General features: G+C 41.5%; 2 protein-coding genes across 3 annotated transcripts in view; both read left to right on the forward strand.

Moving 5' to 3' along the window:
* Positions 1-4274, forward strand: part of LOC139661260 (chromodomain-helicase-DNA-binding protein 9-like) — a 48138-nt gene extending 43864 nt beyond the window's left edge. Inside the window, exon 30 of the mRNA XM_071539685.1 lies at positions 31-4274. Coding sequence (XP_071395786.1) covers positions 31-1014 — 984 coding nt within the window. The 3' untranslated portion in view covers positions 1015-4274. The remainder of the gene's footprint in view (positions 1-30) is intronic.
* A 1482-nt stretch (positions 4275-5756) lies between these two features.
* Positions 5757-21134, forward strand: LOC139661259 (retinoblastoma-like protein 2). Of its 2 annotated transcripts, XM_071539683.1 has the most exons (16): positions 5757-5879; positions 6526-6580; positions 9195-9327; positions 10002-10114; positions 11435-11538; positions 11814-11951; positions 12653-12817; positions 13094-13178; positions 13473-13676; positions 14626-14735; positions 15420-15596; positions 16254-16325; positions 16735-16795; positions 17874-18046; positions 18568-18729; positions 19146-21134. In XM_071539683.1, exons 3-16 carry the CDS (start codon positions 9320-9322, stop codon positions 19395-19397), a joined length of 1824 nt encoding a protein of 607 aa, XP_071395784.1. In that variant the 5' UTR covers positions 5757-5879; positions 6526-6580; positions 9195-9319; the 3' UTR covers positions 19398-21134. The 2 variants fall into 2 exon arrangements, with proteins under 2 accessions (XP_071395784.1, XP_071395785.1); XM_071539684.1 differs by lacking the exon at positions 6526-6580 and having other exon boundaries at positions 5786-5879.
* Positions 21135-27644: the final 6510 nt, after the last annotated feature.

The raw sequence follows: 27644 nt of genomic DNA on the forward strand, positions 1-27644 counted from the left end.
TCTTGTGTATGTCTTCTATGTGTCACCCAGGGCTACCTTCCAGAGAGTATGTTTGACCGGATCCTGACGGGACCCATTGTTCCCGAGGAGGTGAGCCGGCGCGGACGGCGACCTAAGAACCCCCTGGCCAAGGCGGCGGCGGCGGCAGCGGCAGCATCATCCAACCCGGCAGCCGCGACCCTGGGACTGAACCCCCTGAACGGCCTGCTCTCTGGAATGGACCTGACGAGCCTGCAGACCTTCCAGCAGAACCTCCAGAGCCTGCAGTCGCTGCAGCTCACCGCCGGCCTCATGGGGCTGCCACCCGACGCCGGCAACTTGGCCGCCAGCAACCTGGCCGCCATGTTTCCCATGATGCTGTCCGGCATGGCCGGACTGCCCAACCTGCTGAGCATGAGCGGCCTGCTCGGGAAGCCCCCTGAGGAGGGAGCGGCGGGATCCGAGGGGAAGGCGAAGGGAACTGCCAGCAGAGGAGCGGGGGAGCCCTCCGCCTCCAAAGCCCCCTCCCACACCTCAGACACCAAAGGAGAAAGGACAGAGGGCCCGAGCGGGGATCCTCCCTCTTCTTCCAACGCCACCTCCTCTGCCACCGCCCCACTAAGTGCTTCAGCTGCCTCGGCAGCCTCCGGTCACCCGCTGTCTCTTAACCCCTTGTTACTCTCCAGTATGCTTTACCCAGGGATGCTTCTCACTCCAGGCCTTAACCTTCCTGTGTCCGCTGCACAGCCGCAGAGCTCAAACAGTGACCCCGCCCCTCCTCCTCCTCCGCCCGCCTCCTCCCAGCCGTCGCCACGGGAGACGGACCGGCCCGCAGCGCAGAAAGAGGGAGAGGAGGAAGAGGGGGATGAAGAGGTGTTGGAAGAGGAGGAGGGGGAAGAGGAGGAGGAGGAGGAGTCAGCAGAACAAAAGGAGAACAGTGGTCCTGAAGGCTCGGGGAAAGCCGAGTCATCTTCATCAGAGTCTGGGAGCTCCTCATCATCATCGGACGATTCAGATTCCAGTGATGAGGACTGATCCTATGAATATATAAATATAAATATATTTATGTATCGCCTAGAAATGTATACATATATTCACATATATATGGATTTTCCTGCACTTAACGTTGTGATTTCTTTACATGTAAATACAAGAACTAACTAAAATGTTGTGTAATAAAGACTAAAAAAAAAACTAAAAAAAACAGTAAAAAAGAACTATGACTTAAAAGGAACTGAAATGAAATTTCAGCGTTTGTTCACAAGGTACAGTCTTGTTTTGAGAGACATTTTGCATGTCAAACTTTAGTAGATTTCTGAACTCTTTGTGAACTTGTACCACACAATTATGTACAATTGCAACAAACAGAAAAAAGAAATCAAAATGGCATTATTGTAATTATCATGTCAGGATTTAATTTTATTAAAAAAGTGAAACTACATAAACGCTCTCGTCGAGCTGTACTATTAATATATTTTGAGTGTGGGGGCTGGGGTATTGAACTTGACAAATATTTTGGTTTCTCTTGTAAATATACTTTTACAGGTTCCTTGACACTTATGCTTTGCAGATCATACTTTGGATATGTCAGCAATAACTCGGGCAGCTAATGAATGTCACTGAAGCTGTAGATCCTCTGTCTGCCATATTTCACCCCACTGCACAACTCGCAGCCCCACCTGCCTATCACCTACCTTCATATCAAGCTGAAGAGTTCATTTCTAAATTGGTGTGCATCCATGATGGAAACAAAATTCACCTGAAGCTCCTTATTCAAAATCTCTAAGATATAGGGGAATCCACTCTGTAGAAGTATTATTCTGTCAGTCAAGCACTTGACTACCATCCTTCAAAATGTATCATAATTTTGTAACTTTGTTGCTGTGATATTGTAAGAGGTGTCCTTTATTTTCAAATGGAGGTCTCGTTTTAGAATGAAACTCTTCACTTCCACCCTCACCTTACAAATCAAACATGCAACACACACACACACAATTTATTCCAAGGCGCACTTTAGCTACCCATAGTAGGCTTACACTCTCACTTGCACATCTGTTCATTTTGACCATGGTGTTTGGGTCTAATAAAACCCCTTGGACTGTGAGGACAGAAAGCAACCTTTTACTGTGTGCCAAAAACTGCCCTTTGTTGACTGTAGTCAAGTCGTGAGAAAATTCAGTGGTCTCTGTGAGTTCAGGATTCTTGATCACACATGGAGCAAATTGCACCCCTGTCGTATTTGACTGCATCTTACCTCAACTGAGCTAAAGGGATTGGCTTCACTGTGCAAATATGTGCGCGCATGGGTGTGTTTATGAGTGTCCACGTGCATATGTGTCCTTGTCCCCGCTGGAATGTGTGTGTTAGAGGCCATTATTGAGAGCTTCCATTCACTGTGTTCTGCCTGTGTTGTTTTGTTTGGCTTGGACTGCTCTACCCATCAGGACTTGGCTTGTTGTCTCACTTGGCATCTACCGCCTCCATAACTTTCCAGTGTGTGTTTTGTGTATTGAGGAGGGGGCCTTGAACTGACCTAATGGCAAGCTATGACAAGTAGAAGCCACGCAACTAGTGTGAAATGGCATTTTGATTTTGCCCTTTGAACACTGGAGAGGATAGTGGCACATTACAAATTTTGGAGAGATTTCAGTCCTCCTTTGGATTTCGCTTCCTCACTGCAAGTGTTTCATGACAATAACCCACCTGACCACCAAAGTCTTAATAAGGATATATGGCACAAGCGCTAAATTGTTTAAAACGTGGCTAAGATTGTAGTAATTGTCAGTATCTTTGATCAAGTATTGAATTGTAAACAGAACCAGATGGGCTTACTGTAGGAAGGGCTCCATATAGCGACTGTATTGCTGGGAATTAGCAGCTTGGTGTGTCTATTCCACCCAGTCCTCAACTCTGGTCTGCTGATGAATGGAGCTTCAGCTAGATGTAGAAGTGCCCTTATCCTGTACCTCGTTCTCTCATTCAACTTGTGTCTGGAAAACAATTTGCTCAGATTTGTCTGCATCGCTCATGCTTCATGCCCGTGCATTTTGTTCATGATCACAACACTTTGTGTTTGTTTTAAGCTGTAACCAGGACAGACGTTAACACTGGAATTCACTCAAGCCGAAGTACCTTTGTAATTATCTCTAGTACACCAGTGCTTGCTCTAGGACTGCTGGTACACAGTGGACTGTTAGATAACACATTTCAAACTGGTTTCTGAGACGAGGAAGAGGTTTTGTTGGGACTGGGGGGCAGCGGAGCGTCCCAACAGGTTCCTCTTGTGGTGGAGAAACCCAGTGAATTTGCTCACTTTGTTTGGTTCCTAGGTGTTGCTGTAGCAAAATCATTCATTTGTGGGTTAAACCATAAACAACCCCACGGTCTAAATGCCAAGACTGAAGGCAAGTCAACTGATTTATAATGTTGCTTTAAAGTTGTTTTCTCGTATGCCTGTTATATAGACCTCACCATGGTTTTTGCTTGCGATGCAATGGCAGTTTTATTTGTATTATTAACAATACCGTATTTTTCTACGTCTGAGCAATGATCTTAAACAATGCCACTGTCGGTTTGTATCTCTGCGGTTCCGCTCTCTCTTAAACTTGTAGTGCCCTGAGGCAAATGCCCAGCCATTGCTATTTCTGCTGTAGGTGATTTACCTGACTATTTCTGTTAAAACAGGCTTGTGTTGCCCCACGGGGAGAAGTGGGTTGTGACCACTGTGTGCGCTGAGCCTGTTTAGGATGCAAAACAGCAAATGGTTGACATTGTGAATACCTTTAAAGAGAACATTAAAATGGGGTCGTTAAGATTGGACTTAACGTCGTTTGCTTTTACTTTTCGCTTTTCGTTTGATTTCTTCTGTAGGTTGTGCAAGGACTCCCGATGCACTGCAAGTGCTAGAGTGACTAGAAGCAGCGTTAAACCTGCTTTAAACAGACGCAAGGAAACAATGACCAATATGCAAGAAAGACAAAAACACCACACTACTGCTGTACATGGAGGTTTTCTTTGAATTTTCAGATATGTAAAGTAGTCGCTGAGATGACAAGACTAGAATTATTGCCTTTGTAATTTTTTTTTTGTTTTTGTTTCAAGCTTGATAATATCCTAAATGTCACCTTGAAGTCAATTTCTTGTTTTTTTTTTTTTGTTTGTTTCATTGGACAGTTGAAATATTTTCAAGTTGTGGTCTGTGTAGTCGAATAATTCTTTATGTAGTGGAGGAAAAAGCGTCTTAAAAGTCGTTTGTAATTTATTGGATTACTTTCTATGAAGTTCTATAGAGGAAATTGAGGTTTAATTATTTTTATTAAACATATTCTTCTGACTATCCATAAAGTCTGCCTGTGCCTATTCTTTTGCCGTGGGCCTAAGTCAACAAAACATGTGTAATGGGAGGTGATCACTTGATAAAACCCAATGACAAACTGTGGCACTTTTCACTCAGCAGATCTGTAGCCTCTGTCACCTCCACTCCATCATCCAAGCTAGGCTTCTCTGTCGGCACTCAGCCTAAAAAGCAGATGCTGATGAAATGGCACTGATCAAGTCAAAGAGCTTGTCAGTACCAGGAATACCGACTTTTTTTTTCATGTGAATGGCCCCAGTTCGAGTTGAACCCTTAACCCTGGCAGTGTTTGTGCTGTGCTCTACCCATTAAGCTTCACTCCACCACAGAACACAGGACTGCTTTTCTTCTCTGTATCGATCCAGTGTCATAATGTGCTGCCGCTGCTGGGCACAGACACAGCGTCTGAAAGGTTACGCTGTCTACCATTTAGCAGGCATTTTGAGTGTATAGAGAATATTTTGAAGGTTAAGCTAGTAATATGACATGTGCCACTTGACTGACTAAAGATATTGATGCTGCGTTATAGATTGAGTTAAAAGCATTTTTTTCCTTCCCCTTTTTTTTCATGTGACGTTGAGATGTGATTTTTTTTTTCATAAAAGTGCCAGAGTAGCTACCAAACCGGAAGACATGGTTTACCACACTAACATCATCGCTCACTGTGTGCACGCAGTGTTAAATACAATAACAATCCTAACATTGAGTTCTGTCTGTGCTAACTAGTATACTGCATATTAAAGCGTGCAGAATATAAGCACTTAATGTGCTATGTGACAGTTCCAACACACTACGTTTAAATCTTGGTGAACCACAAACGCTTAAATGTGTCAAGAGTCACATTATTGGTGAATGTGACCCACACGTGTTGCACCGCATATTTCCTTACTTCCTATCTTAGTTTCCTTACTGGAATCCGTCCAAATCATTACATCCTGGCATTTACAGTGTGCAGATGTTGGGAGAAAAAATGTGCACTAACCTTTTTCCACATGTTTGGAAAAGATGTTTTGGTCACCATAAATGTTATATGAGCAGAAGTCAGTGCATCAACTGTTACATAGTTGTAAATCTTGGCCAAACCCTAGTAAAACCAAGTAAAAACACTAACTCCAAAATGTGAAAGTTCACCTTTCAGTAGGTAGCAGGTGGTGTGAGCTGTTAGTTACAATCCTTGTTTATGTGTTGCTTAGTAAACAGAAAGGGTTAACAGAATATCCTTCATTCCTCCACTCTCCCCTGCCCTGCTGTGTCATCCATTCCTCCCCTTGGTGGCGCTCACCGGCCGGTGTGAGTCACCTCCGCTCTCTGCTGCTGCTGCTCACTGCTTATCATAGCAACCAGATGCAGACGACAAGTTGGGGCTTGTCTCCTGCGAGAGGCCAATGAGCTGAACTTCCTCAGCCTGCAGCCTGCAGGGTGACGAGCTCACTGCTCCACCACTCCACTGCTGCCCAGCCTGGCCCACGGCAAACACAGAGGCGTCTCACACTGGGAGACCTTGAATCTGAGTCTGAAAGACTCACCAAAACCACTCACAACACTGGTAAGCAACTTTTGCTGTGTTTGGACTTTGTTTGTTTTGGTAGAGGGAATAGCAATCAGCAGATTGCCGGTTCTGCTGTCTTGAGATGATTGACAAATGCCATGAAAAGTTTACTGTTGTTTTACACAAAACATTATTAGTCATCATCCACTTCTATATTTAAGTTATAATTAACTTCTGGAAATAACTTTTGGTAGGACGGCTTGGTCTTCAAGGGTTTACAGTAGACTTTAAAATAGCTCTGTTGCAGTTACTGAACATCTTTAAAGCACCATCCAGTCCTGAATCATGTAAGTTTTATTTATAATCAATTTAGCAGAAAATAAGCTTTAGTTAACTTAAGGACGGATTTAAAAGGATAGCACGTGTAAGAAAGCGAAAGTAAGGCCTATTTTACTGATGCAGCCAGTCTAATGGCAGTATCAGTGAAGGCCGGCCTGGAGGAAGCAGGAAGTAATTTACAAACAGGAAGAGGATGTGGCCTGAATGAGCTGGCAGCAGACGATGCGTTATGTAAATTGACTTATAATTTGTTACGGTTTTCTGTTTGTTTTTTTAAACCCTGTCTGTAAGCCAAATTTCTCCTATGGAGGTATGAAGATTTGAATTCGATTTTTTTGTAAATTATTCCTCATGTTTGTTTCAGTCCTCCTATAGTAGCAGGTCGGTGAGGTTTACCACATCACAACAACTAGTGTCAGGTACGTGGTCAATCAAAGAACAAAGTACAGTAAACTGACTTCAAACACTTTCCTGTGATTAGCTCAGTTCTCTGGCACTCGCGGCACTCCGGTACAGGCCACAGAAAAACAAAAAAAACCCACAGTATTTGCAAATGCTGTTGGAGCCGAGTCTGGACGAGGGCTGCTGGATGGCTTTTCCAGGTAGTGGATGGAGCGATTTGTCCTGAATTCAGCCCATTTCTTAGACGCATAGTCAATTTTCAAGGCCTGGGAGCTTGCACAGAGAGAGTACCTAGGCACACACTGTAGCTTACACGCTCCTGTTTAACTGCATAACTTAGAGGGGGGCTGGCTGGCTGAATGAAAAGTCTGGTCTGGAAATTGCAGCTGTGGAAATGAGTCAGACGAGATTTTCCTTTTTTTTTGAGAGAGAGAGAGAGAGAGAGAACTTGGCATTTGAATATACCTTTCACTCCCCCCGATTTCAGTCTTTTGAGTGAAGTGGCATGCCTGAGTGTGAATAGTGACAGCGTTTGGTCCATTAATCTTAACCCACATGCTGCAGTGCTGTAAAGACACTGCAGCTCATTCACAGATGGGTAAGAGAGCCTCGGTGATCTCTGCCCCCTCCATGTGGAACACACTGCAGAAAGGCTTGAAGCCCGAGGAAGCGGTCGCTCTTCTTGATTGCAAAGCAGTTGCTCGGATTATAAAAGATGAATCCGGTGGAAATTAGTGATGTCAGTGTTTCTGCTCTCTGTTCCTCATTTTGATTTTGATTTTTAGTCATTTAGTGGGCACTCTTACGCAGAACAATTTACCATGGGAGCAGCAGTAGAATAAGCCTCAACTCCTTCATCAACAATGTTACAAGCAACCAACAGTAAGGAGGTCAAAGGTCAGAGCCGTCGCGACCTGACAATATTCTTGTGACCCCAAAATGATGGAAATAAAAAAAGCTAAGGGAGAGAGTTACAAGTTACTCTCTCTTTTCTTCCTCTTCTTCTCTTTCAGTCTTTTAATTATTATGAAATGCTCCTATTTTCATTTTATCTGTTATGACATTTTCATTTTTTTTTGAAACACCTGGTGTCAGTTAAGTCTTTCCTGGAAAAATACTGGTGGTGCACAGGAAGTGATGCATTTCTGGCAGCAGCAACAGCAGTTTGTTTGGAATAAACAGAAGAAGAAGTGGGTAGTTAGCCTGAGCAGTGATAGCCACCATGGCTGAACAGGCAGAGAAAAGAGCGCCACCTACACAAACTCAAACTGCATCAATAGAAAATCCAAGGAGAAAGACGTCACAGTACTGGACACACTGTTTGATCGACAGGTGATCTCTGGGAAGAGCAGTGCAGAAACACCACAGCAATGAGCGCTGAGCACCAAAGATGTCACCTAAATGATAAAAAAAGAAGGAACTGGTAGATTACCACCTTAATACCTCTCACATGAATAAACAAAATCATAATTCAGTCCTGATTCACATCCCAGCTGACTTCCATCAGCTGTCTAGCAATCTCACTAGTTAGTACTGTCTCCTCTCTCTCTCTCTCTCTCTCTCTCTCTCTCTCTCTCTCTCTCTCTCTCTCTCTCTCCCTCTCTCTCTCTCTCTCTCTCTCTCTCTCTCTCTCTCTCAGCACACATTAGCTGTCTGCAGACACACACAGTCAGTCAGTCTGTCTCAGTTAGGACAGTAACCCAGAATGACAAAGAGCACATGTGCAAATGATTAGAAGAACAGAGTTTCCATTCAAACAGGACTGTCTTAGCCGTTACGTGGTAGAGAGGACCACACACACACACACACATACACACATAGACATACAATTACACATGCACGCACACACTCACATAGAGTTAAACTGGAATGTTGGAGCTAGGAGGAGGCCTATATTTTACAGTTAACCTCTGTGTACACACACACACACACACACACAATGAGGCATGATGAGATGAAAGATGAGATATCAGTTATTTCCCAGGGGGAAATTGCAGGAACACATGGACACATTTTACCATTGAGTTGCTTTTGAGTCTTGCTTTTACTTTTAAATTGTTTTTGTGCATCAACAAGCTGTCAGCTTTTAGTGTTTAGGCCTTACTGTTGCTGCGTGACTATGACAGAGTAAAAATGGTTGCTTTTGTTGAGGGTATACACACACACACACACACACACACACACAAACAAACACTATCTACTAATGATCCTAGGCGTAGAGGAGAGATGAGCAGGGCAGGACAGTCTGACCTTCTGCAGATACCACCCACTCATCACACACACACAAACATACACACACACACACACACACACATCTGTCACCCAGTTAACAGGCTGTCGAGCCTCATCCAGTATGTGGCTAATGAATGATAAACCCAGCATTTTGAATATGGGAAATAGTTTATTAAGCTGAATTTGTGGTATACATGATAAAAAATAATATCGAACAATAATATAAAACATAAATTAATACTATCCTGAAAATACAATTGTGTCTTTTTTGTTATTGCTGCTTATTTTCCTTGTGGTGATCCCTGACTTGAATACACAGTTTACCCAGCAGAGTGTATGGTTTTAAACCATGCACCCTAATGTTCTCTCAGTGTTTGTTATGCTCTTTTCTTTGTGCAGGTGCCCATTCCTCCTCTGACTCTCGTCCAATAGCACAGCAGTGAGAGTGTGGCGGTCACCATGGCAACCCAGCCTCAGGGCAACCTGGAAGGCCAAGGTTTGGCCCCAGTGACAGTCTGGCCGCTATGTTCAGGTTAGCAGCACAGTCACTCAGTATTGTAGTATTATGCTGCGGCCATGTTGTGTGTATGGGATCTCAGGCTTTCTAATAAATGATCAGTGTATTTTGTGTTATCGTACAACAGGTTGCAGCTGAGCAATCTGGTTGGTCACAGATGCTTTCCAACTGCGCTGATAATTTCAATAAAACGCAACGGTACTCGGCTATTTCATCACTGTCATACCTATAATGCCCATAAACTCTCTCTGGTGTGTTTGCTTTATTACAGCATTACTCCAGTTTCCTCTCACATCCAAGCTAGGCTTTGACATAGACACTCATCATCAATAGCACAAGGGTTATTTACACCACATGGGGCACAGAGGGCACAGAGGGTGTTTCATCTGGTTTGCATGGAGACCAGTTCCTCTGCTTCAATATGAGTAAACATTAAGTTCAATTTAGAAAAAGCTCAGAGGAAGTCCTTTGGGTGAGCAATCGTTTGCTTTTTCTAGCGAGCTTTTACACATGTAGCGAGAGGCTTTGAAACCTTGTCTGTAAATTATTTATTTTTTTCCCCAAGAGTTCAGATGTTTTCCGACCCACAACTCCCATTCATTTCTAATGAAAGATGACTGCTTTCCTGCTTTTCTCCCTGCTCTTTTGTCTACCTGATCACACCCCTGCATATGCTGCCTGTAATTCAGGGCCTGCCCCAGAGATCCAACCGAGGCCATTTCAAGGAGGCTGAGAAGAATGCTGCACACGTTCATGCAACACCACAGGGACAACACAGGGAGTGAGACGAGTGTGACCAACGGTATGCTAACACATCCGATGATCCTGTCCTGTTGTATCAGGAAGATGATACAACAGGATGGGATGCTTCTGGTGATAATGGAGGGGTGGGTTGATAGGGGATGTGGTGGTAATATTGTGTTTTACGTCCATGCGGTTGTGTATCGTGAAGGCTTTCACATCCATTTTTCATGAAATTCATTGTTACCTCATATCCATTGTTCAGTATTTCTTGAGGACAGATGATTACATTCTTTAAAGTTTAACTAGTTTATGACCCAGTATCTTATGATGGGCAATAACTTCTTGGGTGGCAGAGCGGCCTAGTGACAAGTGTCAACATAACTGAAAGGTCAATCCCCACAATAGCCAACAACGTGTCTTTGAGCAAGACAGGGAACCACTACCTGCTCATGTGAAATCCTTCAGCAGAGCCACATGCCACAAATCATATAAATGTATTATTATTATTATTATTTTCAATTAAGTTCAATCAAGTTATTCAATGATATAATAATTCAAGTTTACTTCACGTTTATTTTTATATTTTCATCATGGAATACATGTGGAATAAAGATATATTATATGTTCAGTATGGAATATATAATTATTATTTTTTGGTTTGGGGTTTATGATTTATAGATTAAGAATGTATTGCGGTAACACTTTACAATAAGGGTACATTAATTAAGGGTTAGTTAATGCTTAATAAGCATTAACTAACCCTTAATTAACAGTTAACTAATGTGTCTGGTAATAATTTACTAATGGTGTTCATGTTAACTAAGGTATTAATACATTATTATTTAATAGTTTATAAAGATTAAATAATGTATAAATTAATACATTAGTTAACATGAACACCATTAGTAAATGATTACCATACACAATAGTTAACTGTCAATTAAGGGTTGGTTAATGCTTGTTAAGCATTAACTAACCCTTGATTAATCGTGACCTCGGTATTATAAGGTTCTATCTGAGTTAGTCACATGAACCTATTCTATGAGTGCCTGTTGACATATGTGTGGTGTTATTTTTTGAAAATAATGATTTTTGAGTCTGTAATTTCTAAAACAAAAGGACCCATCTCCATTTAACTCAATGGATGCTGAAAACTTTGGAGCTCAATATCTCAGAACTATCCTGAAGGCAGATAGAACCTTATAATTCTAAGATCATGTAATGTACCCTTATTGTAAAGTGTTACCTGTATGGCTATATTTCCATGTAGACTATTTAATATAGCTCTACAAAGTAGTTGGCAATGGGTATCTACTGCTGGTGTGAAACTCTTGTTGTTGATACATATCATATGTAATCCATGTGAAACTGTTCACAGAGTTGGCAGCGATGTGCTGCTGTGAGGCAGAGGTCTGGTATTACAGAGTCCTAGAGGGCCTCGCCAGTCAAGAGAAAAAGAGGCTGGGCATCAACCACATCTTAGTGAGTGTGCTGCTCTCCCATGGCCACAACTGGAACACATGTACTGTACCTGTCACCTCCATTTGTTCCCACTAGGGGCGCTGTATGAACGTGGAGTAAAGTGTCAGGTCAGTTTGGTAGATGCAGAGTATGTTCCTCTTCATGTCTGACTTTGTGTGTTCATTTTTTTTTTTCTGTGTTCATTTTGCAAGTGCGTGTGTGTGGGATCATGTGTGTGTAATTTGGTTTTAGTGTATTCAAATGAAGCATTTAAAGTGTGTTTGTTTGTCATCCAGGGTATTCTGGAGCATGAACTTAGCCAGCGTTCTCTGGTGGTCTGCTGTCTGGAGATTGCCATATTCTCACTCCGTCTACCAGGTGGCTTCCTTCAACTCCTCCACATCTTCAACCTGCCACCATACGACTTGTACAAGGTGTGTGTGGGTGTGTGTGTGCTTGCACGAGCGTGTGCATGTGCGTGTTGGTGTGTGCCCGTCTATGTGAGCGTGTGTACACATTCAGTGAGAAGAGCATATGAAATGTACAGTATGTGCAAACATCAGTCAGCCTGAGTTTGCAAATACTTTGCATGGTTTATTTTACCATACATAGGTGTAAATTTAGTATTTAGTATACGCAGCAAAATTGTCAATTAATTTTAATCTGAGAGTGTAAAAATCAATACTATTTCACTGTTTCTGTAAACCCACACCATCAGTTAATTTAACTTTTTAGATAGTTTTGACCAGAGTCATATCAGCTCTACAAGTGGACAAAAACACTCCAATCAACACTTGTCAACTCTGTCACTGAAAAATCAACACTGTAAGTTAAAACAAACATTAGTAAGTATTATTTTAAAATATTGCTTGACCCTGGTCGGATTATGAGATGATAAGTGGTTCTCTCAACACTTTTATTGATGCTGTTTTTTCAACAGGGTTTTTTTTCAAGGGTTTTGCTGAGCACATGTTTCCCCCCTTACTTCACATTCATACAGTCATACACATTCACACAGGCAACACAGTACAGTATTGTATTGATAATCAATGTTTTCCCATCTGGTCTGGGAAACACAAACCCACCACGTCTAACTTTTGGGATACCGTCCTGTGTGTTTTCTGTGGTCTGACAGGTGATTGTGCCTGTAGTGCGGGCTGATGAGGGCCTGCCCCCCGCTGTGGTCAGACACCTCTGCCAAGTGGAAGAGCAAGTTCTGGAAAGCTTGGCCTGGACCAGGGACTCTCCGCTGTGGCACAGCATCACAGCCAACCAGGGCCATCTGCCTACCTGCCAACAGGTTGGTATTAACACACGAACACACATACCCAGACACCAGGATATTTTTCTCAAGGTGGCCGCAAGGTGATGCTGCAAAATCCATACCTACTGACTTTGACTTCTGAGAGACATTGAATGAAATCAGAGACTTGACTGAAACTTGTACTCGGCACTGTCTTTGTATGTGAACAATAAGACAACACGATGGATTTTTTTTCAAAGCATCACCAGCAACACCATTTCTAGGCACAGGCAGGGGTTTAACAAGATCTGTTTTTATTTGTGTGATATGCAGGTGATACCTCCTACACATTTTGAAGATCCAAACAACCCCGACCGAAACACACATGGAAACAGAACCAGTGGAAACCCACCAGGAGGTAATGTACCACATTACTACTTTTATTATACAGTCCACTTAACAGTATTCCTCAAAATCATTGCTACCTTAACCTATGCAAATTTTATATTTCTCTATCATACATTAGAACATTTATTTTATCTCTAAATAACACAGCCAAAATGACCCACATTCATTTTAAATGGGGCAATAAGTAAAAATTTTACTGCCCCTTTAATGTTAAGCACATGTTATCGGCTAGAGTTTATTCTATAATGTATATTATGAAGGTCAGAGTAGGATGAAAGCTTAATCATTACCTTCTTGATCCAAGGGGTTTCCAGCTCGCCCATGACGGTCCTGGGTCTGTACAGCACGCCCTCTGCTGGTTCTCACATGACAGTTGACCGTAGCAGAGCCGGTCCTGCAAGACGAGGCCTCGCTCCCTCTGTGTTCCTCCCAGGTCAGACTGTGGTTACCATCGCTGCAGCCACTGTTTCCACCAACAGTGGACAGCAACTCACCATACCGGTTCAGCGTAAGGATCTCTTGCTCCATTAGATAGTTATTACAAGGCAGGGCCTGAAGACGGCCTGCAGAATGAAATCCATTACAGATTACTGAGTACATACTGATGGAATCGCTTCCATTAGTTGATTTAAACAGGGTTCTCCAGATTAAAAAGGGGTTTAACACAAAGAATACCCAAAGTCATAGACGATGCAAAAAATACACAACTGAAAAAATAACTGATTATGGCACTGACTTGCTTGAATGCTGAAATGTTAGTTGTACCCTTTCTCTTTATAATTAAAAGAATTATTTTTGTGTAAGGACAATCATTTTATTATCATAGTAGTCTTTTTTTCAAATGGTGGATGTGTATAATCTGATTACCATAATATGATTGTTTTTAACAGTAGTTTGGATTTAAATTACTATTTTTGTAATTTGATTACTGCAATCCCATCACAACTAATCCATTACTCTCAAGATCTGTTATAAGTAATGATATGATGATAATAATAGTAACAGTAATAGTACATGATATGATATATGGAATATAGCGCAATATCTGCCATTTGGAAAACATGTTTAGCTAACAACAGACAGACTGTATCCAGACAGTGTTGACACTCCTACTTCTTACTGGGGACCCTCACTGAACTATCACGATGTAATCAACTTCAAATCAATCACTCTGGTTTACAGTTCTATACTTAATATTGATATTGATCCTATGAACTACTGAATGAACACTGTCTTTTATGTTGATGAACTGTACTGTATGTAGAGTGATCTTTGTTTTATACTGTACAGTTGTGTGATGGTGACTGTCCCCTCTGTTTTTTGTCTTTTGTCTTTTATTTTCTCGTTTGTTTGTTTGTCTCTATTTTAGACTGCATGTTCTGCGCTGGTGGCATTATGAATTTCCCCTTTGGGGATCAATAAAGTATATCTAATCTAATCTAATCTAATCTTCCCAGTGTGTCTCAATGTGGTGGCTGGGCTGTCCACCAGTGCTGAGCAGGGCCACAGCCCATCCGCTGTCAACAGACCTCAGAGAACCAGCTCCCTCTGTCTGTTCATGCGCAAGGTAGGCTGATCAATGGTGCGTCTGCTGTACCGACTCCATCGTATTTTACTCAAAAGGCCAAGACGGTCTACTTACATATGTTTTTTTTATAGCGATTAATGTGTGTTGTATTATGTATTATGGAATATCATGGGATTTTAGAGGTGTAAATTTTACAAATAGGTTACTTTACAGGAATATACCAGAATGTATTTTACAACTTGTTTCACGCTTTTATTGCATTAGATGGTGGTTTTCAGCTGGTTGTCTTCACAGCAAGACTAACTCAAGTGAAAATTAGACTGGTTGCCCCTTTAGAGCTTTTCTGGGCTGAAAAGCAATTTCAACAAAGGAAGGAAAAATCATGGAAAATGAATGGAATGGAATTTTCCATGTAACCCTGTTTCTTCTAAGACACAACAGATTCTTTTCTGATTGTCCCCAATGATGGAATCTCCATGGGTTGGTCTCCATTCATTCATTCATTCATTCGTTTGTCCACTTTTTCCATTCGTCTGTCATTACTGATCAGATTTTGACAAATCTTGAGGGAATGATGCATCTCACCACAGCACTCCAGCATTTTCAAAATTAGGTCCAAATTCCAGGTCAAAGTAAGGCAACATATTTGTCAGGGATTAGCTATGAGACCTGCATCATTGGAGATGACATGTTTACTGTTGCCGTGCTTTCTTTTTGCCTCAGGTGTACTTGTTGATGAGCCGGCGTCTGAGCCAGTTGTGTTCCAAGCTGGGCATTTCTGATGAGCTGCGGTTGAAGATCTGGACCTGCTTTGAGCATTCACTGGTCAACTGTACCAACCTCATGCTGGACCGACACCTGGACCAGCTGCTCATGTGTGCCATCTACATCATGGCTAAGGTGATCTTCTTCATGGCTGCTTCTATTTGACAAAAGTTCCAAGTACATGTGATGGTCTTTCTTTCCTGGGTCGAGGCATGTTTATATTATGTGCAAAATGGCCAGCATTTGCCACTTAGAACGATACAAGTAGTAAAACATTTAGACAATCACAAGGTCAACTTAGTCTACTTTTGTATTGTCTATACAGGTGAAAATAAACGCAGTGAACTGTTTACAAATACTATTTGACCCAGGTCTGGTTTTGGCATGTAGCAATAATGTAATAACTTGTCACTTCACTATTAGTCATTATTATTCCATCATCAATTAAAAATATGTTACACTCCTTACAATGTAATAATTTGGGGTTACTATAATGCTGTGATGTTATAATAACATTATCTATGGATTTACTACATGAACATGTCTGCATTTACAATTATATTTTCAACCCATTTAGAGGGACACACTCACAATTACATATGTTAAAATCACAGTTCTTGTTATTCTGCTGAATCTCCTTCCCAGCTTTCCTCTCTCACCACTCTGAGTGACTGTGACAGATAGTAACCTACTAACAAAATAGTGCAGACTGGCCACTGTTTTGTGCAGTATTCATTGTATGAAATCATTTATCAATAATATTAACTCATGTAATTTGCATTGCATTCACAGATTACTAAGGTCGACATGCCCTTCAAGCGCATAATGAAATGCTACAAGTCCCAGCCACAAACCAGCAACAGTGTAAGACAGAGCTTTTGATATTGTTGCTGCCATCTGTTTAATCAGTATGGGAGAACAGCTTCTAACTGGTTTCATTTCCAAGGATAATATTTTGTAATCTCATCCGCTCTGTGTTGTTTATGGATCAGGCCTGGAGTCAATGCACTTTCATTTCAGGAAGCTGATTTGCTTAAAAATTCAAATATTTTAAGATGTTTGACATAAGAGTGTTTTCAAATTCAACCTATTAAGAATCAACTGAGAATGAGCGCTGTCATCGTCATCATCATCATCATCATCATCAAATGAAGAGATTGAATTTAAAGTGAATAATCTATTGAATTGAATGTGAATTCATCTGAGGTGTGTTATGGCTGTGTTATGGCTGTTATGGCTAAGTAATGGACGAAGACTGTGTTTCTGTCCACAGGTCTGCAAAAATGTGCTGATGTCAGGGGGAGAGACAGAAAATTATCTTGCTGGAAACAACAGTAAGAAGAGCTTTCAAAATATACTATAGCACATTACAAATCAACTCAGTCATCTGCATGTGGAGGTGATGGAATATGATTAAGCCTTCCTCTGCTTAACCAATAAGGAGACGAATCAGTCATGCGATATGGTACAATACAGTCTGATTTACACAGACATCACAAGACATATATTATTCTGCATAATGTACATGAAATCAACTTTGCTCCCTCACTGCTCAGGGAACATATTGGTGCACCTGCCTATATTGAGCCTTTTAGTCAATGAAGGTTTCAAAGTTGTTAAAACAACATTAATTCAATAATGAATTATTAAAAAAAAGAAAAAAAGAAAGTCTTTATCATAACTACAGAGGTTGGAATTACATTATTCCATCAATCTATGTTCAAAGGGTTTTTTAAATATTTTATGTTTTCCCATTCCATACAGCAAAACTAATGTAACCTTTGAGAATTTGCATTTGTACCCACTTCAAGCTGTAAAAATAAACCTGTCTTATCAGCCTAAATCACAAAGTAGGGCTGCAATTGAGAAAAGTGTCCCATCCCCACAAACTGAGACACTGTAGATTCACCATATTTGCCCAAATTAAATGATTGTGGTCACTTCTCCACCTACAGGAATTTGACGATCAAAACTTGAGTGAAAGAATGAAATACAAACGGTCTCCTAAACTGCAGCTAATGGCGCTCTGTCCAGAGAAAGCTGGGCTCACCAACAATAGATCTTTTCCTCTCTGGTCCCTTTGGTTTCCTTGGGTTAAAGCATCACAGACCGGCCGGGTTGGTAAACATGAGTGTCAAACAGTTTCAAACAGTTACCTATCTGCCATTTGGAGCCGCCAGCATGTGCAGTTGCTGAGTGCAGCTTTGAATGAACCATTTCATTGATCTAAGGCCAGCCAGACCCTGTTGCAGGGCTACATTATATCAATAACACATTATGTCAATAATTACAACACATCAATTAACCATAAATCAATTAATTATGATACATCAATTACATTATATCAATAATGTTAGGAGATTTTGCAATTCCAAGGTCACAATTGGTCATTCATTTTGTTGTTGAGCACAGATAATGGAGAGCATGGAGGAAGCTTCCCCACCCCCAACACACCGTCAACACATCACCCTGGACCTCAGCAGGAGGAGAGGGGCAATCTCATCTACTTCTACAACCAGGTCTACACTAAACAGATGGACCACTTTGCCCTGCGCTTTTCTCCCACTTCTCAAGCCACACTTGGGGTAAGTTGACCACTTTGACTACCTGAATATTATCAGTGGTTGTACAAATCAAACAAGATGTAGTAAAAGAAGTTAACATGGTGAGGCTGCAGAAGCCCAAAGGTGAGAGAAGCAAGGTGATGACTGTAAGGTTGCTAGTTTGAATCCTCGGACTAGCTAGGAAAATGCGCCTTTTATCTGTAGGGAGGATGTTGCCCATGTCAGTGATGCTAACTGGAACTGAATAACAGGTGCCAGTCCAACTGTATCTGCCTTTCTCACTGGATTCAGTGTAATTTGGTGAAATTCAATTCAGTCAAATTCAGTTCAGTTCATGCAACTCTCTGAATTGAGCAGTCTGAATAGTCAATATTTTAGCAATATTTAATGACAAAATTAGAGTAATTATTTTTCCCCAAAATGGAAATGTAGCATTTTGGAATTCTACATTTCCATTTGGAACTCTTCCATTTTGGAACTCTTGATTTCTAAAGGCAGGAGATTCTAAGAGGATGTTTTCATGTTGTGTATCTCTTGTCCAGGAGGAAACTCCTCCTCTGTCTCCATACCCCAAAGAGTGGAAAGGATCTCCTCGCAGACACCGGCCGTCCAGCAGCCACTCCCTCTACGTTTCACCATACCCATCCTCCACCCCCCCTCGCACACCCGGACTCTGCTACTACTTCAGCAGCAGCCCTTCAACGGTCAGTGGTCATTATTATGTTGCAAATCATTTGAGTGGTCATTCTGTCATCTTGAAATTATATAATTTCATGTGTGTTCAGAGTAGTTGAGTTCAGATATTGGGCATATGATTCCGTGATCAAAAGTAATATTGTTAAATTGGCAGTTTCTACCTACATTTTCAAAATTCTACTTCAGTAGAGCAAGTGATTGACTTATTTTTGACCAAAACATTGGATGGAACCATACAATTACAAGGTCACAGTTTATATTTTATACTTTTAACATTACTATTACCATTACTGGATATACGCACTCACCCAAAATTTTTCATTAATTTGTAGGGTAACTATAATGTGTAGGGGGGTGCAATTAGTTTGATGTATTGTATTTTCCACTACATGTTCTCATGTCTATATCCTTCCTGCTCTCACAGCGTCTGCGTGAGATCAACAACATGATCAAGACCGGCAAATCACCCAACAAAAGAGGCTGTTCAGGTCCACTGGAAGACGAGCAGGGAGGAGCAGGGGAGGAGGGAGACGATGGTCCTCCAGTGAAGAGGCTCCGTCAGGACGGGCAGTCGGCCTGGCAGAGACGCCTAAGGAACGTGGTGAACGACCGAGCCCAGAGCAGGACCCAGGATCAGGACCTGCCACCCCCAGTCACCAAGCCTGACCTGCACTAGAGCAGAGATGAGGATGAAGTCCATAGGAAAAAATGAGAGATATATTTTTATTTTATAGATATCTGTAAATAACCACTAAGGCTAATTTGGGCCAAATTCTCAGCAAGCAGAACGTGTTGTCAGCGTTCTGAGCTAAAAGTAGGTCTATGCTTGTTCTATATTGTTTTTGACAAAACGCTCGCCCCTCTCTCAACACATGTCCTTAAACAAGACATTCAACCCCGAGCTCAGCGGCCAACAGTAGAAGACTGTGGTTGTACTGGGCGGCTCCCTGGTGGGAATGTGTGCAATTGTATGAATGTGAAGCAGGACGTTGCTGGAAAAGAGCAAGCATGCTCAGCCGACTTTCCCTGGATACATAAAGGTTGAAATAAAAAAGGACTTTACCCACTGATTTGTGGTTAAAACAGCTGTTAGCATGGGACCAGCTTGTCCTTCACATGGCGGCCATTTTGAACACTCTTGGGGTGGGAAACTCTACCTGGAAGATTAGCATATAAGACTGGTGTTACTTCAACACATAAGTGAGGACTTCAGATACACCGAACAGTTGTCAAATTAGCTAGCAACCCTGGGAACAACGTCTGAATTTAGCAGGGAAGTTAGTTAGCTTATAGTTAGTAAACTACTAGCTAACTACCTATAGGTCTATGCTAGACTCTGGCTGCAATAATGGGCCATATTAAAATGTGAACCTCCTGATTCTGGAGATCCTTCTTGGTACACAACAGTAACACAGAGCTGAACACGCTCCTCTAGGTATAGTTTCCCAACCTGAGTGATGGCCGTTGTGTGAATACGGTCAATTCTGTTTAGCTCACGGGGAAGAACGCATGTAGACGGTTAACACCCATTTGTGCAGAAAGGAAGCTTGACCAGTTTTGTTTTGTTTTTTTACAATGGATTCTGTCATATTTGTGTATCCTATGGCCTGCCAGAATACTTTATTCTGATTAACAGAGGGGGTGTTAATTAATTATACAAGGTGCACAGTGCCATTGTCACTCTCTTCATGCATATTTCCTGCATCTATCCTGCATTACTTCTTTCCTGAGCATTATACAGTAGTTCAAACCAAATTAGTATATTGTACCTATAAGAAAAATCTGACAGCTAACTTGTTAAAAGATAGTAAAAGTTCCATTCCTGCTCCATTCCTGGGAATGGAGCAGAAGTGCAGCGGAGTTAAGTCAGCATGAAGTAGAAAGTGGATGGTCACATATTGAACTAGAAGGGCATTCGGAGAGCGCAGCCCTCCGCCAAGGGTCGTGCTATTATTGCTTGTTCATGAGTGGGATCTGGATCCGCTCCAAAATTTAATGGGTTCTTCCTTGGCCCATGCTACACCCTTCCACAAAGTTTCATGAAAATCGGGCCAGTAGTTTTTCCGTAAACCTGCTGACAAACAGACAAACAAACAAACATCCAGTGTGAATAACACCTCATCTGTTGTAATCCCTCCACATCCACCATATCTGACTACAGCCAGTATTGATTTCAGACTTACGATGGTATGTAAAGCTTTTGAGACTTGACTGTGATAAAGGGCTATATAAATAAACTAGACTAGACTACACTTACAATCATGGATGATACAACAGAATAACAATGGAAAATTAGACACATTAATTCTATCTGCATTTTTTTCTCTAAAGGTAACTGTTAGATATCAGATTGAAATGCTTGTTAAATGTCTTATTTCAAATCATCATGAACTGCTGTTCTTGTCAAGCGAACACCGTCAAATAAAAATACATGTATATTTATGGAGGAATATTTCTTGTGTCCATAACATTCTCATCAGCTTTAACACACAAATCACCAACAAAAACTGCCTTGCTTCCATTGAGTTTTTGAAAGCTACAGTGTGAAGGCACCAGGAAACATTCAAAACAAAGAGCAGTATCACATCCTAGTGACAAAACAGCAAGTGACCCCGTATTACACTTTGTATCATTTTCTAATGAAATATTATCATCTCCATCTTTCTTTCTCCATCTGTCTCACTATGCAATGCTGTATATCTGCCTGCTTAATTATCCGTTGTTTCTTTTTCTCCCTTACCCTCAATACACCTTGTGCTAGGCCGTCATTGTAAATAATAATTTGTTCTTAATTAACCTGCCTAGTTTAGTAAAGGGTGAATAAATAAAGTACATAAATTCTGCTCGCCGTATGAAAACAAAAGCTCCAAACAAAATAACCATTGACTTTTCATAGTGGGGAAATTGGTAACCATGACTGCCTCGTGATTGACAAACAATCCCCCTCAGTGTTTATCAGTAACCATGTACTGGCACGCTACCGAGTTAATTCTCAACCAACGTTGCTTGGGAAGTAAATACAAAGAAGCTGTATGAGCCGGTGGACAAAGGCCCGTAAAGTAAAACCAGAGAGACCAGCACACAGTCAGGTACCCAAGCTCAGCTCAACAGGAAGTCTCCAGGTTGCCATAGAGAACAAAGGCACCTGATCCCACAACAGCCCTACAAGTTTTAAGGTTACGACCAGTCTGGTAGCACTCCATACGCCTCCGGACTTCCATCTGTTGAACAGCTCACTCTAGACGGGACTCTCAGGAATTCATTTGTGTCCCGCTGTGCCAAACCATGGGGTGCAACACAAGCAGAGGTGCCAAGGTGGTGGACCCTTCTGAAAAGCCAGAGGAGAGGCCCAAGTCAGCCAAATCGACCAAGGACGCCTCTGTGGAGGAAACCAATGGAACCGCAGACAAAGACAAAGTTGAGCAACTGGAGGAGTCCAGCTGAGAGCGACGGCCATCTTCAGCCTCATCCCAAACTCTGCTCAAAGTAAGAGACTACCTGAAGACTACTTCTTTCCTAAATTGTTTGCCTTTTTAAGAAAAGCAAATGTTATTCAAAATAAATTGTTTAGCATAATTTATAGCTTTGATTATATCACTGGTTGACTATGCCTTTTCGCTCTTTTCTCAATCCTATCAATGAAACAGGGATATAGAACCTCACCATAAAGCAAGCAATTTATGGCCATCGCCATGAGGTCACTTTGATACGATCACCTCTATAACTTAACCGCCGTGTCTTTCTGAGGCTATTTGACATGACAAATGGGCTGTGTGGCTACTGAGATGGGCTCTGTGTGTCTGTGTCAGTGTGTGTACAGATTGGCCTGTCCAGGGTGAAGGAGGGCCTGTCAGCAGGAGGAGGCGACGCTGCACAACTGTCCATCAGCCCCTGTGTCATCTGGGCCAGCCACACACACACACACACACACACACACACAGACACACACACACACACTTCTCAAAAATCCAGTTCCTATGTTAATATTCAAGAAACTATTTTGTGATAAATACACTGATTCAAAGACTTCCCCTTGCTGTGCAACCTTTTTTTGTGAGTGCATACTTGCGTTGCCTTTTCAATGTTTTCTTTTTTTGGAGACATTTGGCTCTTTGTGCAGCAGCCTGCGGCGTAGGTTACTGTGCATTGCCTTTGTTTGCTTCTCACAGCCATCATATGTTTATTCTCCTTTCCTCCTCTCAAGCTCGCACACACCTCTGGTCAGGGCTGATAGTTACAACACACTCTTTCAAATGCTTCCAATTGTGCTGCAGGCTAAGGCAGCAGCCCCTTTACAAGCTTTATAGATAGTCAGCTTGTGTTTCAGCAGTAGGTTTCCTCGCAGCACTCCAACTAGATTGCATGCTCTACATAATACTGAATCAGGAGCCTGCTGCTGCTGCTGCTGCTGTTCATTTGGACACACAGAGGCAGTGCATGCTTTATATTGCCAATAATGAAAGGCTGCCAAGAACTGGTTTAGAAAAATGTTCCAGTTTTGTAATACTTTCCAGTGTTTGCCACCAGGGGGCATGGACACACACTGCAGTAGTTCACTGTACCGCCACCAGGGAGCACAAGTGATCTTTCCACTTTGCTGTGGGACATCTGAAGCTGGCTCCATTTGCTGAAGACATTTAATCTGAAATATAGGTTGTAAGTTTATTACCAGCTAGTGAATGGAGCTGGAATGGAATAGCCATTTCACAAAGCCATATCAAAAATACCCATCTCAGAGGCAGCGGGAAATTACATGAAAATATTACCATTATACAAATGGAAAGTGTGATTGAATAATGTGCTGGAGAAGATAAATGAAAAGCACTTTGTTGGAAAACGCGGTGCTAAATAGGTTTTTAATTTCAGTAGTGGGATAAAAGAAGCACATTTTTACCCCATTTCACTGCCAATTGATTAGTGGTTCCACACCTGCAGATAGAGAGGGGGCCTTATCTTCTCATTATCAGTTAATTAATATGCATGCACACATGCCAATTATCTTTCCTCTGCCATTTAGCAGAAATGAGACATTGATGTTTTAATGGCGCCAGAATGGAAGAGTCCTGTGTTGCTTTTAAGACAAGCCAGGCACATTGATTGACATAGCCTTGAATTGTTAAGAGAGACAATTGAATTAAGAGCTACCTGAAACACTTGATTATTATATTAATACTTCTCAGGAGGATCAACCATTCGCCGCACTTTTCCAGGGACTGTAATCCTATGATCTATTGGAGTTTTTTGATGAACTCTTCGGTGCAAGATACAAAAAGGGCACGGCTCATGGTGCAGCATATATCTACCAATGAGAATGCAGTATGGAAACATTTTATTTGAAGGACATGTAGAATGGTAAGCTATTAAATTTCCCCACTGTGCCATGACTATTAAAGGACCCAAGGCCACACCAAGTGAAGCAAAACCTGGATGAGAGTTATATTAATCATTATTCGGTTTACTGTACTGCATGCTCTGAATTTATGTTCATGAGTCATAGGCCAATGCATTGTGCCTGTGAAATAGGCAATATTATGGAAAGAAGTACTATTGACATTTTTCATTTCTGCATACATGCTCCTGGTCGCGCATTATGCCCAAGGCTGTTAGCTGTTTATCAGCACTCTCTGAGCTCAATGCCACAGTGCCACAATGCTGGAGTGATTCTGTAAGATCAAAAAAAGATAGAGCTAAACCCAAACCTGGGATCCATGACTTTCCACACATAAAACATCACAGAGGACAAACCCGTGCCACTGGAGGCAGCTGCTCACAGGATTGTGCCAAAAAAAGAGGGCAAACAGAAAATGAGAAGGGCAACTAAAAAAAACTCTCTGGGGTGTAATCTCCTTACCCAGTAATGGACCATTTATATGATATGTATAATGGGCTGCCACAAATATTCACAAGTCTTCGTCTTATTTTCAGCAAGCCTCTCTTTAAAGATGTGTTCTTCACAGGGTATCTTTTGTGAATATATGATCAGAGGCACGACAGGGCTGGTCTTTAATCTTACACTGGCCTTGAAGAATGTCACTGATCCCCCCCGCCCAACTGCAGGCTATAGAGACCGTCCCATTCACATTGCTGTAAGGAACACATCTCTCGATTGTTTATAGGGGTTTATTTATTTTCAGTAAAAAATAAATAAATAAAAATCACCAGATATTCATAATTGCTTGTCACAGCCATCTGGTCCTGAAGAGTCACCACGGCCTTTGGAGTGCCTGTTCATCGCTAGTTGATTGAGCGCAAATAGAAAAAGCTCTCTCAATGTACAACCCCCTTTATACAAATTGCCCCAGTGATAAAATACGATGTCTGCCAGAGAGGTTAGCTTTCATTTGAAGACAAGTCAAATACTGCATTTTCTCCCTCTGCTGTGATTCAGGGAACATTTGCAGCTACCAAACACTGTCATGTACTGTCTGCAGGCCGGGCGCTTTAGATGTAGTCATATAATTGTTTTTTTTGTTTTGTTTTTCTTCTGGAATAGAGCCATTTTTACTGAGCATAATTGTTCAGTGAGTTTGATCTTTAGTTTGTCTGCATGGTTAATTTCCCTCTTCAGGCATGGCATTTAAAATGTGAAGTAAATAATGCTCAGCAGAGCCTAACAGCCATGCTATGGTGGTATATTATACTTTATCAATGCAATGCCGTACTCTGTAGACACAAACAGAAATGAGAATCAATTGCGTTATCGTAATCACCCAGTACAATAACAGTATAGGAGTTTGTTTTGGTGAAATTGGTATGGAGACAAATGGACAACAGAGTATCACAGTATATACTGCATAGCATAATACAAGGCCAACAGGGTCTCATATACAGTGTGAAGGGATAGTACAAGACGTGATATGGACAGTAGACTATGCATACCACTCTACATTCAGTTTGCTTTAATACATTAAATTTGATAGCATGTGCGGTAGTCACATTATGACTAATTTTTGTTCTTTTTTTCTTCTCAGTAGTTTGTGTTTCTCTTGGTCTATTCCTCTCTACTGAGAGTGATGGGAAGTAAAAGTCACCATGTCAAGGACAAAGAGAATTAGTCCAACAGGAAACACTTATACTAGGTGATTCATCTGCTTTTATGTAGTCCATTAGACTCTCCTTTTAGTGGACAATGAACAATGGCAACTCCACAAAGTTTATCTGCGCCCAGTATTTTTATGATTTTGAGGAGCTGCTTAATGGAGCACATATCCAAAAAGGTAATCTCCTTGAACTACAGAGAAAATGTCACTGGAGCAAACCTGTGCACAATCCATCTTCCGCTGCTTCCAAAAGAATCCACTCAAAGTCAACCGCAAATGAATACAGCGACTGAAATATCTTACCATTAAGTTTTTGTCAAATGTCATAGCAATGAAAAGTCTGTAGGACACTGCAAATAGATTATGAACGAGTGGAAAACCCTATAAAGTCCTGAAGGCAAATAAGATTTAGCTGAAGATAAAGGTCAGGGCGCTGGAGGAGAGATACAGGGAGGCATGTGGACAAGGATGACTTGATTATCCTGGATAGGGAGCACAAAAAGACATGTCCTTTTGCAACAGGGTTAGAAGAAATACCGTGCTCTAACAAAGGGAGCACAAGTGCCAGCCTAAAATGTTAGGAGATTCATAAGTGGGTACATTCCTAAAAATGGTATGTCATGTTCAACAGATGTGTGTTCTGATGCAATAAATCCAAGCCATCTGGTACACCAATCACCTTAAAACAAACATTTCTATAACTGGGACTTCATACATCTTTGCAAACAAAGATTTCTAATCCAAAATACTACATATCCATTTTGAAAAAATAACATTAACTTAAGGGTTTGCTGAACTTTATCATTCAATATCTCTGAAATATGGAGGATGTAATCTGGAAGTGCTGTCAACTTGTCCACCAAGGACTTAAATTACCCCAAAAAAATGTTAAGCTACCAAATATTTTGTATAAGTAGGTGTCACCATTATCCACCTTCAAATCGCAGATATCACAAGTCTCTTCAAATACTAATTGACCTAGATCCGTTATGAGAAGGGCGAGGAGGTAAATCCTGTTTCTAATAAGACTGTTTTTGTGGCTGATGTGTTTCAAGGTGAGGGGACAGTGAGTCAGGGGACCCTGGCAGCTGCAGAGTAATTATGTGTAACTCACTGCAGTAAAATACAAGAGCTTTAGTGGCAGGTGAAAGCATTCATTGCTCCGTTTGTTATCCTTGTGCAGTGTGGGTGTGCTTCTGTGTGTGTGTGTGTGTGTGAGTGTGTGTATGTGTGTGTGTATATGTGTGTGTGTGTCCGTGTGTGCATGTAGAGTAACTCCTTTCAAAGGAAATGGTGAAAAATAGGAAATTGTACTCTAAATGTCATTCATTCAGCTCGGGTGTCGGGGTGACCTTCAGCAGAATCAGCTCTTCCTATTGTGAATGTGGACGAGAGGGTTCTGTAAAATATCAAATTTGATAAGAAAAAAAGTCTGTGTGAAAGTGAACGTGTGATGGTAGCCACTGTATGGCCGATACAGGTTATGATCTGACTCCACGCTATCTGCATGGAATGGACACTATTGTGTATATACTGTATGCTTTGTTGCCCTTTGTTCACTGGATGACCTTTGTGAATGTAGCAATAACTTTCTGATTCATGCACTACATAGGTTTTGCTCCATTTTGATTGGGTGGTATGTTTCAGCTTGCAATACAAATAGAGGTTGCTCATCTTAAAACCCAAAGAGAGACAAAGTAAAAGTGAAAAAGGCTGAAAAACCAATGCTCAACATGTGCTTACTAATGGCTGTATAAAGACACAGACTCCTGGAGACCATCCTTTAACTGGAGGACCTGGTTCAAGCCCCCATGTTGGCCATCATCTACTGAAGTGTCTTGAATCCCTACCAGCTCCAAGGGTGCAGCTCTGTAGCTGGCCTT

The sequence above is a fragment of the Centroberyx affinis genome, unplaced genomic scaffold (genome assembly GCF_046629955.1).
Source record: "Centroberyx affinis isolate AG114_WGS23_722 - 3 ecotype Tasmania unplaced genomic scaffold, CSIRO-AGI_Caff_v1 ptg003490l_1, whole genome shotgun sequence".
Lineage (NCBI taxonomy): Eukaryota > Metazoa > Chordata > Actinopteri > Beryciformes > Berycidae > Centroberyx > Centroberyx affinis.